This window comes from Gobio gobio, assembly GCF_949357685.1.
Source record: "Gobio gobio genome assembly, chromosome: 7".
In the NCBI taxonomy this organism is placed as follows: Eukaryota; Metazoa; Chordata; class Actinopteri; order Cypriniformes; family Gobionidae; genus Gobio; species Gobio gobio.
The window spans coordinates 3693249-3715390 of NC_137103.1; the positions used below are offsets into that span (position 1 = coordinate 3693249).

The 22142-nt window shown below is 39.7% G+C and overlaps 1 protein-coding gene across 1 annotated transcript; it reads left to right on the top strand.

Annotated features, from left to right (window-relative positions):
• Nucleotides 1–1845: 1845 nt before the first annotated feature.
• Nucleotides 1846–18596, top strand: LOC307129343 (uncharacterized protein; the record flags this gene model as incomplete). The annotated part of the gene is made up of 7 exons (XM_079821672.1): nucleotides 1846–2051; nucleotides 2156–2250; nucleotides 2342–2458; nucleotides 2542–2698; nucleotides 9688–9857; nucleotides 10979–11171; nucleotides 18572–18596. The coding sequence occupies exons 1-7, from the start codon at nucleotides 1924–1926 to the stop codon at nucleotides 18594–18596; spliced, it is 885 nt and encodes a 294-aa protein (XP_079677798.1). The 5' UTR covers nucleotides 1846–1923.
• Nucleotides 18597–22142: the final 3546 nt, after the last annotated feature.

The following is a 22142-nucleotide window of genomic DNA, read 5'->3' on the forward strand; positions in this document are numbered from 1 at the left end:
TTTTAGTTCACATTACTAAATTTTTAGGGCAACCAGTTTGCTCCAATTTTTTAAGTAGATTCAACTTGTCCGGGCTCACAGTGTAGATTAATTACTCTGTATGTCATTAGCAATAACCAATGTTATGTAAAAAAACAAAATACAGGACAGCAGTTCATGTCTTCAACCTTTAGAGAGGTTATGTGATGCAACAAGACAATGAACCAAAGCACACAAATAAATCAAGTAAAGCATACAGTTTACATGCCAAAATTAATTTTTCCACCCTGCACTGTGAATGATTTCTAAATGGCTATTAATCATAAATGTGAAAAGTACAAGTTTGTGTGTTAATAGTTAAGTCAGATTGTGTTTTTCTGTAATTGTCATTTAAATTGAGCTCACACCACATTTTATGAATTATCAATGCAGATTTTCAAGAGGTGGTTTCCTGGACAGGGTTTAAATTATGCCAAGAGTAGGCCTTAATCTAGTTAATCGTGAGTTAAAAAATTGTTGCCTGGAACAAAGATTAAGCACAGATTACTAACACCTGGACTATGAGTCCTGAACTAAAATAAACTGGATTCATTTACAGTTTTATCTAATTGCTTACACACAATTTCTGAAAATATGGCTCCATTTCTTGTAACTCTACACACAAAACACACAACATGCAAAACATCAGACATCTCTTGCAAAAGCAACACTTTGTGCAAAACTATTTTAACTCTTCCAAAAATGTTGTTTTTGCATATAACTAACCACACACAAATATGCACAACTGAGGAATTTTACAGTTTAACTGAAATCAACTGAACTGAATCAACACTGAAGTCACTTGAGCTTAATATTGACACTATATTGGCTTGTTAGAGCCGGTTTACAGCAGAATTTGTTTTAAACTTGTTACTGAAGCTGCTATGAAACAATATATTTTGTTGTATGCATATTCTTTCTTTCTCAAACCTTAGCTTTGATTTCTAAGTGATCAATTTATGTATAAGTGTTTTCACACATGATCATTGGCTCTTTGGGTCCTCAGTAAATTAATGTGGCATTTAAATGGCAAAAGTTATTCTTGTCTCTATAACTTATGGCTTCCTAAAGACACGTTTATGGGTAAATAAAATATTAATAATATAAATAAAATGAATATCAAAAGATATTTTAAATATAATGAAGTCATTTTATTATAGCACTCATCAGATGTTCCTGGAAACAAAACAGAGACAGAACAGTATAAACAAACTATACAACAAACTAAAGACCATATTACAAAAACATTATTATGTGAAAGTGAATAAAGTTGTGTGTGTTTTCAGTTATAAATATGTGCTGTGTAAATTAGCCTATATATACTTTTAGAAATTATATATAGCCTAACTTTAAAAAACAAACAATAACCCATATAGATAAATTATAATAATTGTATAATATTAAGCATTTACTTAATATACATTGTAACATTAGGCTACTTTACTCTAGCACAGTAGTCAGTTAAGCAATTAATTAATATCTTATATTAATATGTATGTAGCCTAGGCTACATCTAAAGGTAAGTCTGCTTTAAAAAAAAATATATTACACTTCGACATGTACAGAATGTGCGCGTTAAGAAACACGTTCAAATGTGTCTTCTTAACATGTTAAAACTGTGCGTCGACTGTGTGTGTATGCCTGTTACACGACCAGAATGTGTGTGTCTACACATACAAAAGAAACACGTAAAAAATTGCTGCGTTGACGCGGAAAACAGGGCGTGTTGACACACGTTTCGTATAAAGAGATTTGGCCCCGGGCGCGTTCCATAGTAGAGCCCTAGTCCAATGACGTGCGAGGTCGAGGTCATGGCCATGACGCGTAGAAGACGAGCTTTAAACTTTTTTTTTTTTTTTTTACATTTCCTATGTTTTTTGCTGCTTTCCTTTTTCGCGATCAACTATGACAGGACGCCGTCTTCAACTCAATCTCTGCATGGACGCGGCCAACTTTTTGGACTCATTTTCAGGAGGCTGTCTTCGTCTTCACAATTCTGAGGCAAACTGCAGGCGCTATGAACCACAGCATGGGTAATGTAACGTTACGATTTAAAGAATATGCTTTTATTCAGCTGTATAAGGAAATGGATGCCTTAATAGATCCGAGCTTAAAACTGCACATTTTGTTTACACAGACTATCCTCGCCTCATAACGAAGCCGTGAGCTCTTATCTGCTTGGAGCGATTTCCGCGAGTCCAGATTTAAACGCTGAACATGACGACATTGTGTGTAAGTATAACGTCTAATGTTTTTCTCATTCCTTGTTTAATTTTACCGTGACTGTTTTTATTAATACCGGTCTCATGTAATTGTTTTCCAGCTGCCTGTAAGACGTATTATGAATCGACACGCCGGAGCTTCAGATACAAACAACCTGAACTTACATCGCAGGCGGAAACTGCGAAGTTTAGCTCGGAGTCGATCAAGAAGAAAAAGGGTAAGATTTATTATATTAGATCCGTTTTTTGTCAATGTGAGTATTTTTCAGGTTGCTTATTGTCTTTATGGATTGTATTACAGTTGCTGGAAGCGAGAGTGTGCTGGGTGAGGATGAGATGGACTGGAAGTGCGCGACCATTGAACTCATATCTGATGAGGAAGACTGCAATGTTTACGGGGTGTCTGGATGGATTGTGCGGCCACCGCCATATACGCCTGTGTTTCCCGAATGTTTTGGGTGCTTCTTTTTGACGTTTTTGGAGGACAACATAAGAGACATTACTGCTGCACTGTACATAGTTGTGTTTGACAATAAAGCTCTTTCTTTGAATAAACAGCACGGTCCGGGCAAATTTTCCCATATATTCCTTGATGGTATGAATAGTGTAGTTCATAGCACAATAACATTACTATAAAACATAAATTATTACAACATAAATTATATATTTATTATTATTATTGGGGTTTACATTTATAATGAGCCAGGGTGACCAATAAGGATTGGTTTGCATTGATCTGCCAACCAATCACGAGGGATTTTTCTTTTTTAAATGTAGTGGCTTCAGCCAATACTGAGTGAGTAAATTCAAGTCTGGCCGTTGACTCTCTGGTTTCGCTGCTATTCATATGCTAATTAGATGTGTCGCACCTCCGCGGTCTCAGCGGGGGGGCTCTCCACCTACGTCATGGTTCGTTTACGACAATTTGTGGCACAGACGAACGCGACGTTTGCTGCCTCTAAATTGTCGAAAACTGCCGAAAATTAGGGAGATTTTCGGGAGTCTACAGGCGTTTACGGGGTCGAAAATCCCACTTTTCATGCAGTGAGGGACCCCCAAGCTCCCAAAAAATGGGGTGAAATATTTCCCCCCCCCCCCCCAAAAAAAAATCATGCCATAGAGGGTTAATAGGCCTTTATCACAGAGGAATTGAATACCGGATTCCTCTGTGGAAGTGTATTCCTCTACCGGAAGTGCGCGTCGAAGCAGTGTGCTGATTCTTCCGGTTATGCATGTTTTCAATGTGCTGTGAACACCTAGCTGAACAAACGACAATTAAAATAAGCATCTGGAGGATGATTTAAAAATCCGGACATTTTCCGAGACAGGAGAAGAGATAAACTGATCATTACTGTGTACAGGATTTTCCAAACTCTGTTGAACTTGTAGTTTTTTAATCCGACATAAGCCGAGGGTCGTAAACACAAGTGATTATTTCACCACACGGTGTCAGTGCACGTCTGAAATAGTGTCCGCGATTAAGTGTGTGAGACCTGACGAATATCTGAATGAACATATTGATTTGTATTAATATTTTAGTCATTGTTCTGTCACTTTTCAGTGACAATCATTTCACTGTAGCCTACAGTAATTCACACATTTATGCCAAAATTCAGTCACGCTGTTAACGTATTACTGTTTAAGATTAATTAAATGCTTAACATTGTTTACTTTCTTTAAGGCAGTTACCGTGCATTCATTCATCTATTTATTACATGAAAATGAACCATGGTTTTTATTACAAATAAAATAAAACATGGTTATTGTAGTTTATCATGGTATCATGGTAACTGCCCAGCGCATCACAGGGACTCCACTGCCTGCCATCGAACACATCCAGAGGAAACGCTGTCTGCATCGAGCTCGCAGCATCCTCAAGGACTCCTCTCACCCAGCCCACAGACTGTTTTCTCTCCTGCCCTCCGGCAGGCGTTTCAGGATCCACCGGACCAGGACCAGCAGACTTAAGAACAGTTTTTTCCCCAGAGCTGTCTCCTTACTGAACTCAAACCCCCGCTGATCCACTTCCCCTCTTATACTGATAACTCTCCTACCTCACATCCACCTTCACTTTGTTATTTGCACTACCGACTCTTTATTACAGTAACAACTGTTTACTTATTCATTTTGCACTACCACACCGTAACTGGATTATGCTCATTTGCACTGCCGACTGTTATTTACAGTACCTACTGTTTACATTTGTATTTTGCACCGTACTTCTAACTGTAATATGCAATCACTTCCACTGCACTTTTACACTTTTTTTTCGGATAGCTTCTGTCCATAATTTATTGCACTACCTTAATCCACTGCCATATTCCTCATTTTAGCCTAACATATCATTGTATACCTCTATCTGTAAAATTCTGTTTATAGTAATAGCCATCTGTATATTATATTATATTCATAGTACATATCCACCTGTAAATTCTGTTTATAGTATTAACCATCTGTATATTATTCACTGTACATATTCACCTGTAAATTCTGTTTATAGTAATAACCATCTCTCTATTTATAGACATATTTATATATACTCAGTACATGTCCTGCACTTATGCAAACGTTGTATATCCTGCACTTGCTGCTATTGCACTTCTGGTTAGACCTAAACTGCATTTCGTTGCCTTGTACTTGTACTTGTGTAATGACAATAAAGTTGAATCTAATCTAATCTAATCTAATCTATTTGAAGTAAAACTAATACAAATGGTAGTCAATCCACAAAAAAAAAACATGGTTACTACATTCTTACTATAATAAAACCATGGTTAACTTTCTTGAGGGTGTTTATCAGTCAAATTAATAAAAAAAATGTAACAACAGGTATAAAATATGATTAGCAAGAGAAACACTGTTAATGAGAAGACAATCACTGGACTGCGGCAGGTTAGAAATGTATTTATTATTCAGAATGCACATTTGGATGGGAACATTTCAGCAGGCTGACGATATGAGACGTAAACATCCACAGTTTGGAAATGCATAGGCCTACAACACACAAACATACAACTTCATCCCACCATATCAGTCTCACCCATGCTCTCCTCTATTCTTTTAGTGTCAGGAAATGTTCAAATCTGAGGTAAGGATGTCATTAATTAGTATTAGAGCACGGGATCGCTGCAGTTACACCCGCGTTTTGATTGAGTCGCGATGGGACCGGAAGTAGAGGTGCACTGCTTCACTTACCGGAAATAGGAAGTGTGATAAAGGCCTATGACCGCCGCAATCAAATTTGACCTCAGATGAAATTCTGGCAGTGTCAGAAGATTTGAGGCGCAATCTTGCAGTGTGACTTCTCCTAGGATGACCGTCATATCAAGAACCAATAGGAGCGCAGAACCTGATGACGCATTTCGTGCGACAAATCACCACAGGGAACATGTCGAAAAGAGTCAGGTGGACGGTACAGGAATTATCCCTTTTAATTTAATTTTATCATTATTATATCAAATCTATGATCGTGTTCTCACTACATCTAAAACACTGTGTCCACAGAGAAGGGTTCAATCATTCATATGCAATAAAATAGATAAAAATGTTTTTTAATGAAAAATAAGAACGTGTTTTCCAAAACAACACTTAATAATATCTCATATCATAGCAAGTTTGTTTTTCAATGGCACATGCGTGTTTCATAAGATTTCAAAGTTGTGTCCCCACTTCTTGTCAAGACCTTCAGGCTGTAACAGATTTGACTTGTTCCATTATTTCCCTATTAAATGTAAACCTACTACCCGACACTAGGGGGAGTATTGCACCTATTGCTCTAGTATATCAGCAAGGTAATGACAGAAGAAGTTAGATTGGTTTGGTGCTAACAGCATGGTTGATGGTTCCTTGACTGGGAATCTATGGGATTTTCTACTCACTCAATAAGGACTCTTTAGTTCTTATTGACAATATAAAGCAGGATTATTCATCATTTGAAAAAGGCAATTTAACCTCAGGACTGCTTACTCCAACCCTCCTTGTGATCCTGTGAGTCGATTCACCAGGAGAAATGTATGAGTGCACACATGATACTTGAGGGATGATATTAGCCGGATTCAGTCCACATCGTTCCAAGACTTTCTCTCACATGTCTGCAGCAGCAGGGACTTTGTCATTGCGGATTATTCAGATAAAATGTTTTACAACCATTGCACCTGTGACCAGTGTTTACTCCAGTTACTCCAATGTCCAGGAACATACAAATACAGCCTAAAACCCACAATGGGAGAAAGAAAATAATTGAAAGAAAAAATACAACTGTGTCAGGCAGGAAAATAAATAAACACAATAGAATACAAAATCTGGAAAGGTTATTAACAGTGCCAAAGAGGTTTCCATATCTGCCAAAAGTCCTTAGACTCTTGATGCTTATCTTAAGTGAGTTTCTCGAGTGGAAGTAACGTAGATATTTGAGACTTCCACATTTTGAAAGAAGGTACCTGAGGGGATGACCATAGTTACAATATACATTGTTATTTGCTAAATAAGCCAAAATTAAAAACCGGTGTTTAGCATGCACGTCGAACATTGTCTCGACTCCAATAGATAACAGATACAATTCCAAAGAGAAACGAAATTGCAACTTAAGGAGCTCTGGTAAAACAAATTATGTATTTTGGTCCAAAAAGGAAGGATTTTATCACAATACCAAAAGCAGTGAAGAAATGTTCCCTTGCGCTTTTTACAATTAAAACAGAGACCAGAGGAGGTTCTATAAGTCTTTTCTAGACGCAATGTGTGAGATAGATTCTGTTTATACATTTATAGTTAAGTTCATGAACCCCCAATGAAATACACTTAACATACTAATTATTACATACAGCAGACCACTGGATTCTATGACCTAAATCAGTGGTCGCCAACCCGTGGATCTTTATCACTGTCCCGGTAGCTCCCGATAAATCACCGAAAATGAATTAATAACATGTAACAAGTAGAATTAGGTACTGCTCCTTTAAGGCAGAGCGCACGCACTCACTCACTCGCTGATGAGTGGGCAGTCCGTGGATGGAGCGTGAGCTGTGAACATCGCATGTATGCGTGTATTTCTGTTGCTCTTTGCACTGTTTATTTTCTGTTCAGTAACGCGGTTGTTCGTGGAGTGTTTTGCAAACTGCCTCGTGTGTGGAATCGACGACGCTGATAATAAACCCCTGTAAATGCGCAGATGGCGCGACCGCCTTTCTCCAAAGCGCAGATGGCGTGACCGCAGTGTGAAACGTGAGTTTTGCTTACACTTGGCTACAACCATTCAGGCCAGCTATCCGGCCTCTCTGTGTAAAGCGTTACAAACACATAATCATGAATGTATCTCTGAACGAAACTGACTGTCTTCAGAATAGTTTCGATGGCCTTTTTACAGCGGAAACGCTTCTTTTCCATAAGAACCTCTTACTGTCAGAGAGTGAATTTGCATTTTTATTCAGTCCATCTGTTTTTGTTTTGTTCAGGTGTTTCTTATGTAACAATTTCACAAAGCTAAAGTCAGACCATTCTGTATTTGCTCTAAGTCTTGAAATGATGCAATCTAATTTGAATCAAAAACAACTGCTCATGCTACATGTGTGTATCTTTGTTTGGATCATGATTAAAATGCAGTGGTTGCCTCACATTTCAAATGGCAATTTTTTTAAGCCCAGTTTGGCCTGTTATAGAGCAAATATACAACAAATACATTTGCTTAAACAAAGAAAAAAAATATCGACAGATGGTCTCAGAAATATATATATTTTTTTTAAAAACTCTGTATCGGCCATGAAAAATCTATAGGTAGATCTTGCCTTTCATCAAGGCTGAGGTCAGGGATCTTTGGCTTGAAAAGGTTGGTGACCACTGACCCAAATCATTTTCCCAAACACTCTTCAGATTCTCTGAGGAGGAGGGACATTGTTTGTTGCTGTTGGGACAGTATACTTTGAAAATGAATCAAGATAAAAGACAGAATTATTAAAAAGAGAAGGAACTGGCGTGGAGCAAACAAAGTGGCCATCTTCGACGAGGTCACGTGACTCCCCCTGACCAGTGCTTTGATGTGTTTTTTTTCTCTCCCATTGGGGAAACTCATCTCCTGGATTGATGGTTTTATACACTTTTTATTTTGTTCTCTTTCAAATTATGCTTTTGCATCTATTGTCTTACTGAGTATTTTGACGTACACCGATCTTAGCTGGATCAAAGTGTTACAAAGAAGTCATTAAAATGTAATAAAATCAGGCAATATCAGGGTCAGCTGTCACTCTGAAGGACCCCCTTGACATATTCCACCTGTACATTACTGCCAGACAAGCTCTGGTAAGTTTTATAATTTTATAATATTTTAAATCATAATGTTAATATTTCCTGTGTCACAACCATGATATGTCAACACCCTTTTCCAATTTCTGAGGAAATTATTTGAAATGTTTAGATCATTTTATTTTCCTGAAGCAGGTTCTATTAGCATCTAGCATCAATAGAGAAAACAAAATGGCTAGTACATGAACTCCATTTGTTTTGTGAAAGAAAGGCCTAATGTGTCAACACCATTAGATGTCATCGCTATACATTTTTCTGTCTGACGGTGGTGACAGGTCAATGACGGAATTGAAAAAAATAAGATATATGACAAAATAAATTATGACACTAAAGCATCTTCTGATCATAGAGGAAGATCAGAGGATGATGAGGGGGATTAAAGAGGCTCCGGAGAAAGGGAACCTCTCTGAGGTGAAGTTGGAGGCTCTCAATGGACAGTTCCCTGGTGATTAAACCGGCAGATAAAGGGAGTATGGTGGTGGTGATGGATCGGGAACAATATGTGAGGGAGGCAATTACAGGATCCAGAGTTTTATCAGGAGTTAGACAAGCCGGTGTATCCCAAATCCATTGAACTAATTCGGATAGAGATGGATCAGTTACAGGGAAGAGGGATTTTGAAGAAATAGCAGGTGCAGTATATCAGGGAACAGGATACACCAAGGGAGAGAAGGTTTTATTTTCTACCAAAGGTACACAAGGAGAGAGCGACCTAGCCGTTCCCAGACATCCCTCCTTGGAGGCCGATCGTGTCGGACTGTAGTAGTGAGAGCTACGGGGTGGCGGAGTTCATCACCTGGCACCTAAATCCACTTTCACTTTCTTCAGTTTCTAAGCATGCAAGTTATGTAAGGGATACACATCATTTCCTGGAGAAGGTGAGGGAGATGAGGATTGGCCCAGATGCCAGTCTCTTTTCCATGGATGTAGAGAGCCTCTATACAAATATAGAAACAGAGAAGGGACTGGCAGCAGTGAAGGGATGTCTCCAGAGTTATCCAGAGGAAGGGAAACCGGATGAAAGTTTACTAAGACTCCTGGAATTGAGCCTGACCAGGAATGACAGAGTTTAATGGCCGGCATTTCTTATAAATAAAGGGCACGGCGATGGGCAAAAGATTTACTCCAGCTTATGCCAATATTTATATGGCAGAGTGGGAGAGAACTGGGTTCCCAAAACCCTGCCCACCCTCTACTGGAGATATCTGGATGATGTATGGGGGGTCTGGAAGGGTATGGAAGAGGACTTCCGTGACTTTGTAGATAATAAGATTAACTTTTGGGACACCACAACCTTCAAGGGACCAGGGTTTCGAGACACTGGTAGGCTGGATGCAAACGGTTTTTTTTTAAACCACGGACATGCACGCCTTGCTCCATCGGGGTAGCCATAATGCCAATGTTTTTAAGGGGATCGTTAGGGCCCAGCTTCTAAGGTTTAGGCGGATTTGCACCAGGGAAGGGGACAGGGTCGAGGCGGTAAAAACATTGTTTGGGGCCCTGAAGAAGAGAGGGTACTCCCGGCACTTCCTGAGGACAGTGGCCAAAGAAGAGTGTAGGATGGGTAGACCAACAAGGACCATCCAAAAGAAGGTTCTGCCGTTGGTGGTACAAAGTGTTGGTACAATTCTGGGCTAGAGGGGTGAAGAAGAATTGAGAGACTAGCCCAGGACGAGACACTGGGGGCACAATACAGGATGGTGGATATAAGAGGGAAGAACCTGCAGGACCTATTAGTCCACAGTAGATTGGGCTCAGGGCACCAAAGGACTGCTAAGAACAAAACACAAGACACCTTTGTCAAGGGAAAACAGACCGGAGTCTACAGGATCACCCAAGCTATTCCCCTAAACCTGAAAAATTGCATCCATATAATCCGATGCTCCCAGTATGGGATGAGGTATATTGGGGAAATGGGGAACTCCATCCTTACTAGGAAGAGTGGGCACAGGCACGCAGTGAAGAAAGGTACGCGGCACAAAGGGCACATTGTGCCTCACTTCCGGAGACATGGGCTGGAACACAACTCAGAATGGGGAAAGAGGGAAAGGCTTAAAAGGGAGAAACATTGGATTGGGAGACTTGGAACATGGTTCCCTAAAGGGCTAAATGTGAGGTTTGGGTGAATGGTACCTAAAATAAATTGAGTATGGTGGAAAATAAATGGCAGGCCAGTGGTTAGTGTGAGTGGTTGGGGAACAGAGGGACCGGGGTTCGAGACCGGCTCCAGATAGAAAGTTAGTTGGGTAGGGAGCCATAGAATGAATAGGATTAGCGGATGGTTGAGGGATAGATGTATGCACAGCACGCAACCGCCTCCGACACGAAGGCAAGGTTCACCTCTAAGGCCTTGAAGAAAATGGAGCGCCAGTGTGTCTTCAGCATGCCAAAGGCTCGCTCTACTCATGCACAGGAGTTCTTGCTGTTGAAACGAGCCTGCACAGGGTTCTGCACAGGCTCTCTGTATGGGGTGATCACCCTCCTCAAAATTCCCATGATGGCCATGCTCGCTCTGTGCACAATGTCATGCACAGAGGTCTTGGGAATAGTGAAGGTCTGTGACATCACCCTGAAGGATGCTGAATGGGCCAGCCAGTACAGGAACACAAGCACCTCGATGTCCCTTTCTCATCAATGGTCAGATTCCCGTCTGACTGCAGGAATGAGGGACATGATGGACGGCAAAGACAGGCGAAGGTGTTCACGGTGGTCAGCTGCTTCATCAAAATAAAGCTGCAGAATTGCCACAGCTCGTTGAGATGGCATTAGGATGTTGGGTTCACCGCCTGTAAATGTGTGATAGTTTGTTAGAACGATAAATTTGAATAAAGCTTTGTTTCATGTGTTTTTGACTTTTATATGTGTTTATTTATTGTGATGGTTACTGTAATTCATTTAATTTATTCTTGTGTCTTATTTTTGTCAGTATATAAAAATAATAATTTAATTAAATCATGCTTGACTGAAAATGTATGTATTCACATCAGCTGATGTAAATAAGTTTAAACACTTGAGTAACACTTGTTGTACTTGAATGAATTGTTTACTTTAAGTTTTTGCATGTCAGAGGATACATGATGCAAGTCCTTGAAGGACAGATTTAGAAAGGGAAATGACAAGGAGTGGGTTAGGGTAGTCTGGGACCCAACCCTGGCGTTTTATGGCAGTGTTGGGATTTCTCACACCATTCCTCACCGACCGCGAGACTTCCAGCAACATCCTCAGACGAAGCAGAGGAGCAAGCCCCTTCAAGCAGAGGAGATGAGGCAAGCAGTGACACAGGCACACACATTATTATTTCAGTACTATCAAGGAGGGTTAAGTCATTTAGAAAATCAATGTCAATCTGTGTAGAGCTGAACCATATGCTGCAAAGTTTAGGCCACACATGTTGTACAACCGTTGACACCTAATGCGTAATAACGTTACATAATAATAAATTATTTAAAAGAATGATTTGTCATTCAAATCATGCCATGTTCATTGATTATCAATTGTTGCTGTAATTTTGCAGGCAGACAGACAGAGCAGGAGGAAACTGTCGAGGTCACTGACAAGGGTAGGAAGAGAGAGAGAAAGGATATGTCTTCTTTTGAGAGAGGACTGTTGGCAGCAATTGAGCCCCTGACGCAGATGACCACACTGCCACGTCCACCACCGCCGCCTCTTCTAACACAAGCAGCAGACAAAGATGAGATTTTCTTTCAGAGCCTCTTGCCGTCGATTCGTTGGCTTTCTGTGCTAAGGAGGGCAAGGCTGCGTTTCGATATCCATCAACTGGTTTTTAAGGCTGACGAGGCTGCTCAGGGTCTCCCGTGATTTAGCTTTTTGGGATTTTTCTCTTTTTTTCTACACATACTGATCTATATTTTACTTTTTACACTCACAACTGCACCCTCCCGGTTGAAGTAGGCATAGTACGTCTCTCGGGAGTTGGATAGCTCTACGGGTGGCGTTGTTGGAGCCCATTCTTGGTGCATCTCACAGGGCCTCAGGAGCTGAAGATGGCTCAATGGTGGGTTCAGATCTGTGTGTGCATCTTCTCCCCTTTCCAGTGTCTTCATGCTCAGGAAGTTGTGCAACACGCATATGGCCTGCACACACACCTCTGCAACCTCTGGACTGGTGGCTATGACACGGCTGAGGCAGTAATTGAACACCCTTTTCTCTGGTGGGATTTGATGTCCAGGGTATGGCCGCAAGAGGTTGGTCATCAGTGGGAAGCTCTCATCCCCCACAAACACATATATGGGAGAGACCCCTGCTACTCTGCTCCTGGGATAGCAGCATCTGGTGGTAAACCAAGTGTGCCATCTCTGAGGCCTTCTCCAAATGCTGAATTGTGGAGTGTTCCACTGTCACTGGTCTTGCCATAGCCCCCAGCTTCCACAACCCTAAAAGTTGGCATCGACAACGGCCAGAAGAACCAGTGAGTAAGTGGATTTATAGTTAAAAAAGAGGGACTCAGAATTTGAAGGCGCTTGTAAAACCACATGTTTCCCATCGATGGCACCAAGACAATTTGGAAAATTCCAACGCACATAGAACTGGTCAGCGATGGCCCTCCAGTCATCCATGTGGGGAACTGGCATAGTCTTGAAGGGTCAGGTCAGATACCTGTGTCTCTTCTTTTATACACCTATCATTCCGCAATGTTTCTTTTTTATTATTTCCATAACCTGAATAATCAAATTATGTATCTCCTTCTCTGCTTTCCTATATTTAGTTTAAGGATGATTTGAATTTTGTGTTCGCTGTAGTTTTAATCCTCTCTTCTCAGCTGCCTGTTCTGACCTCCAGCTGGTAAAGTATTCAATTCAATTCAATTCAAATGTATTTGTATAGCGCTTTTCACAATACACATTGTTTCAAAGCAGCTTCACAGAAAGTGCATTTCATAAATGTACATTGAAAAATGTTAGAAAAGAGAATGTTAAAAAAAAAATGTTAGGATAAGTTAATCAATCATGTATTATTTTAGGCCATAACAACGCTGGCGTTGAGTCGTCTCTTCACAGGCGTGGAGTCGTCTCATCACAGGTGTCGGGGCATCTGAAGTCTCCATCAGAGGCTGGATACAAACTGGAGCTGACGAACTAGTTACCTCGGGACTAGTGTCCCGAGATAACAACAGAAAAGCAGATGGGAAATAATTAGCATAGCTGCTGTTCAGAATATTAATGCTGTTGGTGCGATTTAACTGTAGTATAAAACTTATTTATAATGTGAATGCTTGGCTAAAGAGATGCGTCTTTAATCTAGTTTTAAACTGGGACAGCGAGTCTGAACCTCGAACAATATCCGGAAGACTATTCCAGAGTTTAGGAGCTAAATGTGAAAATGCCCTCCCTCCTTTAGTGGACTTAGATATCCTAGGAATGACCAGAAGCCTCGAGTTTAGTGATCTTAAAGAGTGCGATGGATTGTAGGGCGATAAAAGATCAGTTAAATACACTGGAGCTAACCCATTTAGGGCTTTATAGGTCAGTAGCAATACTTTGTAATTGATACGGAACTTAATAGGTAACCAGTGTAGGGATGATAAAATTGGTGTTATATGATCATATTTTCTTGACCTAGTAAGAACTCTAGCAGCTGCGTTTTGGACTAACTGTAGTTTGTTTATCGATGATGCAGGACAACCAGCTAATAAAGCATTACAGTAATCTAGTCTCGAGGTCATGAATGCATGAACTAACTTTTCTGCATCAGAAATAGATAGCATGTTACGTAGCTTGGCAATGTTTCTAAGGTGGAAAAATGCCGTTCTTGTAACATATGAAATATGACTTTCGAAAGACAAGTTGCGGTCTAATATAACACCCAGGTCTCTTACTGTAGTGGATAAAGCGACAGGACATCCTTCCAAGTTAAAGTTGTATTGTGAGAGGTTTTGTGGGCAATTTTTTGGACCAATAAGTAACACCTCCGTTTTATCTGAATTTAATAGCAGAAAATTACACGTCATCCAGTGTTTAATATCATCAACACACGCTGTCAGTTTAGATAATTTAGCGTTTTCATCTGGTCGTGATGAAATATATAATTGAGTGTCATCAGCATAACAGTGGAAATTAATTCCATGTTTTCTTATAATATTACCAAGTGGCAGCATATATATAGAGAATAGCAGAGGGCCTAGCACGGATCCTTGCGGCACCCCATAGTCTACTGATGTTATCTTTGATTTTTCCCCATTTAGACAGACAAAATGGCAGCGGTCTGATAAATACGATCTAAACCAGTTTAATGCCTGTCCCTGAACACCAGTGTAATTTTGAAGTCGATCTAATAGTATTTTATGATCTATAGTATCGAACGCAGCACTAAGATCAAGTAGATGTATTGAGATACAGCCTTGGTCAGAAGCTAGAAGTAAATCATTTGTGATTTTAACGAGTGCGGTTTCTGTGCTGTGATGCGGCCTGAATCCTGATTGAAATTTTTCATAGATATCATTTTCTTGCAAGAAAGAGCACAATTGAGCGGACACAACTTTTTCTAGTATTTTAGACATGAATGGAAGATTTGATATTGGTCTGTAATTTGCTAGGTTATTATGATCTAATTGTGGCTTCTTAATGAGAGGCTTTATGACTGCCAACTTGAATATTCTTGGAACATGACCTAAAGATAAAGACGAGTTAATAATATTGAGAAGAGGCTCTTCCACTACAGGTAACAACTCTTTCAGTAGTTTAGTGGGTATTGGATCTAATAAACATGTTGTTGGTTTAGATGCAATGATAAGTTTATTTAGCTCTTCCTGTCCTATGGTTGTAAAGCGGTGTAGTAGTTCTTGAGGGGCGATAATTGAGGTTGAATCATAAGACATCATTAATGATTGTACATTTACAATTTTGTTTCTGATGCTTTCTATTTTGTCAGCGAAGAAGTTCATAAAATCATTACTACTAAACTGTAACGGAATATTTTGTTCAGGCGATGCTTGTTTATTTGTTAGTCTAGCCACAGTGTTAAATAAAAACCTTGGATTATTTTGGTTATTTTCTATTAGTTTGCGGAGATGCTCAGCTCTGGCTGCTTTTAGGGCCTTTTTATAACGTGACATACTTTCTTTCCATGCGATTCTAAAGACCTCTAAATTAGTTTGTTTCCATTTACGCTCGAAGTTACGAGTTTCTCTCTTGATAACATGTGTAGCACTGTTGTACCATGGTGCTTTAGTTTTCTCTCTAACCTTTTTTAATCTAATTGGTGCTACAATTTCTAATGTACTAGCGAAAATGGTGCTCATACTGCTAGCCATTTCCTCTAGTTCATCTGTTTGTTTGGGTTCACTTAGCAGCTGAGACAGATCCGGTAAGCTATTTGTGAATCTATCTATAGTGGTTGGAAGGATTGTTCTGCCTGGCCGATAACGTGGCGCAACATGACAGATTTCAGCAGTACGCAGTATGCAAGTTACCATGTAATGGTCAGTGACATCATCACTTTGTGGTATAATATCTATGTAGGTTGGGTTGGTTCCATGTGATATAATTAAATCTAGTGTGTGATTAAGACGATGAGTGGGACCAGTGACGTTTTGCTTGACCCCAAAGGAATTTAATAGATCTGTAAACGCAGCCCCTAACGCGTCATTTGTGTTATCTACGTGTATGTTAAAATCTCCAACAATTAATGCTTTATCGACGTTGACCAATAGATCTGAGAGAAAGTCTGCAAACTCTTTTAGGAAATCAGCATAGGGCCCTGGAGGTCTATATACAGTAGCTAAGGCTAGAGATAATACAGATTTCTTTCTTACATCTAATAGCGTGACATTTAGCACTAGTACTTCAAATGAATTAAACCTGTGACCTGTTTTCTGGGTAACATTAAGAATATCTCTATATATTGTTGCAACACCGCCGCCACGACCAATCAGACGGGGCTCATGCTTATAACAGTATCCTGGCGGAGTAGACTCATTAAGACCGAAATAATCATTTGGCTTAAGCCAGGTTTCAGTAAGGCAAAGTACATCGAAACTATTATCTGTGACCATTTCATTTACAATAACCGCCTTAGGTGTGAGCGATCTAATGTTTAGAAGACCTAGTTTTAGAAATTGTTTTTGTTCACTAATATTGCGATTTTCTGGTTTAATCACAATTAGATTTTTCCTAGATCCTACAGTAGATTTAATGTTTGACCTCACTAAACGAGGAATAGACACAGTTTCTATATAATGTTCTACATTGGTACTTATGTCAATTAAGTTAGTACAAAATTGGTTTTGTTCACTAATATTGAGATTTTCTGGTTTAATCACAATTAGATTTTTCCTAGATCTTACAATAGATTTAATGTTTGACCTCACTAAACGAGGAATAGACACAGTTTCTATATAATGTTCTACACAGTTATGTTCAGACACAGTTTCTATATAATGTTCTACATTGGTACTTATGTCAATTAAGTTTGGACAGCATTGTTTTTGTTCACTAATATTGAGATTTTCTGGTTTAATCACAATTAGATTTTTCCTAGATCTTACAGTAGATTTAATGTTTGACCTCACTAAACGAGGAATAGACACAGTTTCTATATAATGTTCTACACAGTTATGTTCAGACACAGTTTCTATATAATGTTCTACATTGGTACTTATGTCAATTAAGTTAGGACAGCAAATACTGTTATTTGGACTTTGACTTACTAGTCATATGATGGCGGTGTGCAGCGCTCTGGAGATGTTGTCCGACAGAAGAGCCGCTCCGATTCTGCTGGGGTGAAGACCATGAGGACGGAAGAGCCTAGGTCGCTCCCAAAACAGATTCCAATTATTTACAAATAGCAGCTTCTGTTCATTACACCATGACATTAACCATTCATTTAGAGCAAATAATCTACTGAACTTTTCATGTCCTAGTCGGTACGTGGGAAGCGGTCCGGACACGATGATCGTTGCTTCAGGCGATGTTCTGCGCACCGTCTCGATCAGGCTCCTGTAGTCCCTCTTCAGAACCTCCGTCTGCCGCAGCCTGGTGTCGTTCGTTCCCGCGTGCAGCACGACAGCTCCGATGCGCTCGTCACCGTTCAGGATCTCGGGAACCTGCGCAGCGACATCGAGAACTCGAGCACCAGGAAAGCAGTGAGTGATTACCTTGCCTTTACCTGAGGTAGCGTGGACATGCCGGACGATGGAAGTACCGATGACCACAGCGTCGCGTTCCGTCTCGCGAAGAGGGGAGAAGCGGTTCCGGGTGGAGATCTCGAAGACCGGGAGGGGCGGAGAGGTCCTCGCTCTGGTCCTGGCTCGCGTCTTCCGCTGTGGAAACACCCAGGGTCCATGGCGCTGTGTCGGTGCCGGAGTGAACGAAACCAGGGATGATGATCGCGTCCTGGGTGCTTGGGTCCTGTGCAGAGAAACACGCGGAGTAGACGAGGTCGGAGTCAAAATGTTAGTATCCACTGACTTGTGCGCATCGGCGCGTGATGTTTCAAGCGCCGTTCGCCGCTCTCTCAGCACAGCTTGTCTGTCTAGAAGGCTGCGAATCTGCCTCGCCAACGACTCCAACTCCAACTGCACCGAATGCAGCTCGAACGTGTCCTCACCTGCACTCAAAGGTAACATTAGACACACATCCGAGTTATTCGCCATTGTAGCAGAAGTGCTACGATGGCGAATTGTAGCTATCAGTGTTTACCGGGTGTAACGTTAAACAAGTTACCACGCGTGCAAGGCTAGCGGGCTACGGCTAGTAGCGGAAGTTCGGATATAAGTAGCGATATCAAAGCAATCCGATTGTTTTTTTATAGAGAATCGTATCGGAGATATGTTCACACGCTGTAAATAATAGAAAGTATTCGTTTGTAAGCGAGTATTAAGAAGAAAATCAAGGATTATGAATCAATTTGACGGAGCTAAAGTAGACCCCCTTGACTTCCCTCAGGCCTATTTTATAGCCCCTATTCTTCTGTTACATTTCTTTAAAGAATAAAAGAATATCATGTATGCGTGTTTCTCGCTCTCGAAGGAGAGAGATTGCTGTATCTCTGTTTTGGTATTGTGTGTTCTCTTGATAAAGGTCAGGATCCACTGACACTGACTAGAGTGCGATTCCCTAATGCTTGTATGTGTGTGCGTTTCACATGTTCTGTACAGGTTTGTTGGAGCTATCTGATCGGTGCCTCAGTGGCCAGGTATCTGGCGAAAAAAAAGATTGTACAAAATTCATAAAATTTGTTGGCACAACAAGCATATCGGTGAGAACACTCGAGACATTTGACTGCACATCACATTTTTGAAATTGTTAATCCTTCTTGCAATCGTAATGCAATGGACTACTATGGCCTACATTAAACCTTTAAATAAAAGGGTTATTGATCTGTTTACACTGTCATATAACCTACAATAAAAGAGCCAGCACAGCGACAGGAAATAAAAATGACCACAAAAAAAGCCTACCTTTCCAGACCACTCATGAACCGCTCCAGTAAAACAAAGGTGCGCTCAAATCCTGCTCCGACATGACATTTCTCTGTACTGCAGTCTACTATACTTGTTGTAGCCATTAAAACACGTATTTATTTTCATATGTTTAAATACTATAATGTTATTTTTTAATTTCATGAAAAGTGAACAGGACACATAAGATGCGCAATATCAATAGCCTATGCCAGAAGACATTATTTTGACCACTTCATTAAGTTTTGTTTTGTTGAAAGCCTTTCTTTAAAGTGAATTTCGTTTTGTTTAAATTGTATCTTAATTTTAATCAATGTTTTAACCAATTACCTGGATTTAATAAATAATAAGCACATATAGCAGACAATGACACGGAAGCGCCAGCGCCGCGTGAACAACGGCTAAACTACTAGAAAAAACCTTTAGTTGGGGCAGCCCTACTTATTTCAGATAGGTCTATATTCAGACCAGCATGTCACAAAGGGCGTTCTGGGTTGAGCGCTCGGCCCTCATGAACAGAATCTTCAGAAAGGCGCTCTCCAGGGAGCGCTCACTATCCATTCTTTCTACGAACACCGCAACAGTCACAGTATGACCTTGTGTATGTTTTAACAACATAATTCAACATATAAATAACACTTTTTAATGGGCCACTTAAAGTGTTTATTACAAGTAAATTACTAAATGCTAAAAATGAAGAAATGTAGGCTAAATGAACAAAAATTTGCATTCATTGCAATTTGCAATCCTGTTAAACTTCCCACGCACACATTATATATATATATATCCCCTTAAACCCGAAGTGTCCCAGCCCCGGGACACCCCCCCCCCCCCCCGCGAATTTGTTTTCGCGGGGGGGTTACTAAGCAACCACTGAATGTAATAACATAAAATAAGTATAATTTTAAAGCTTAGAATCTCAGCTTTTCAATGCATCTATCCATGTTGGGATACTCAAAACGAGTGCTGAGTTATTAATCTAAAACGGAGTGTACCGCCCGAGGGCGCCACCTAGCTGTGACAAAAATTAATTGTCATATTTTTCAAAACTACTGCATTGATCAACACAAAATAGGTGTCATTTGAAAGCTTAGAGTCTAAACTTTACAATGAATGTAGCCATTATGATTATCTCCAAAGTAGTGATGAGTTATTTGCTGATAAAATGGAAGAAAAAAAAATCATAATTTATAGAGGGGGGGGGGGGGGGTTATTATGTTCTGCCATGTGTCAATCACATCATACAGCTCAGATAGTCATGTGTCATATGTCATTTGAAAGGTCTCGTGGAGCAGAATACAACAAGCCTAATTGTTTTGGGCTTTGACTAAACTTTTAGCGAGTTTTTGTAAGTTAAGTCCTGCAAGACCCATATGTAAATAATATACTGATGCAGCATTCATGTGGCGTTTTTCACTTGTAACTTCATAAAACGTGGAAAATGGCACATCATTATTTACAGCAGATTCTCACGATTAAAAAGAGCCCAACGTCACCATAATCTGTCTTTTAGATCTATAGATATCCCTCGTTGAAATATGGCACACAGAAAACCTCACAGGAGCACATGAGCGGAGTACAAAAATAGCAGTTGCTTAGACTTGGCGTTTTTGCTGGTGACTTCATGAAACAAGCTCCGATCGTTAAAAATGGCACACCTTTATTTACAGCAGATTCCCACGATTAAAGACCAAGGACACCATAATCGGCCACTCAGATCAGAAGTTATGATTTATTGAATTATGTACATGAAACCTGACAGGAGCACATGCTATTTTTGCACAAAAGTCACGTTTATGCTTACAACTTCATGAAACTTTCTCCGATCGTTAAACATGGCACAACATTATTTACAGAAGATTCCAACGATTAAAAAGAGACCAAGGACATCATAATCCGTCACTCGGATCAGAAAATATGGCTCATGGAATTATTACACAATAAAACCTAACAGGCGCACATACTCTTAAATAAGCTATTGTTGCACTAACATCGCGTTTATCATTGTAACTTCGTGAAACGTTCTCTGATCGTTGAATCTCTGATCATTATTTACAGCAGATTCTCACGATTAAGAAAAGACCAAGAACACCACCAACCGTCACTCGAATCAGAAAATATCACTCATTGAATTATTACATATTATAGCCTGACAGGAGCATATAAGCTAATAAACAGTAGCTTTAAAGTCGCGTTTACGCTTGTAGCTTCATGAAACTTTCTCCGATCGTTAAACATGGCACAACCTTCTTTGCAGGAGATTCCCGCGATTAAAAAGAGACCAAGGACACCATAATCCATTGCGTCGATCACGATATTCCTCACAGATGATGTGTTGATCAGTGCTGGTTGGCAGAACATGGCCATTTACGTTATATAGCAGCTAGAGGGCGCCCGGGGGCGGTACACTCCGGTTTAGAGGAATAACTCAGCGCTCGTCAAGAGCATATAACAAATGATAGATTCATTGAAAAGCTGAGATTCTAAGCTTTAAAATGATACCCATTATGTGTTATTATATAATATATATAATATAATATACATAATATTGTAATAATATAATGTTTTATCAGCAGTTTCTCAGCATTAGATTGTCCAAATGTAATAATAATTTATATTTTCTAAAAATATTAAAAGTGTTTTAACAAATAATACATACTTTTTGACTCTCCTTGCTATAATTTGAGTTATGAGTCTTTAAATTTGTGTATTTCTCTCAGAAAACAACAGTTTTGTAAATGTCAAGGACTGAACAAAAAGGCTACCTTTGTTCTAAATGCTGTAACTTTTGATTACTTTATGATATCGCCACAAAATTTGATCCAGATGCAGACCACATATAGGAGAACATCACCAAAAAAGTTTTTTTCTGCTGCCCTATTTCCATCCTGAGTTATTGAATGTTACATAAGACATATTTGTAAAATTATTAAAAAAATATTTTAAAATATTCCCTTTTATCAGCAGTTTCTCAGCAATATATTGTCCAAATATAATACAATTTATATTTTCCAAAAATATAAAATGTTTGCTAACAAATGATACCTACCATTTGACTCTCCTTACTATAGTTTTGGAGTTGTGAGTCTTTAAAGTTGTATATGTCACTCAGACAAAAAAACTCAAAAAACACCTTCAGGGCTTAAGGGGATATAATATATGTGTATATATATATATATATATATGTAGTG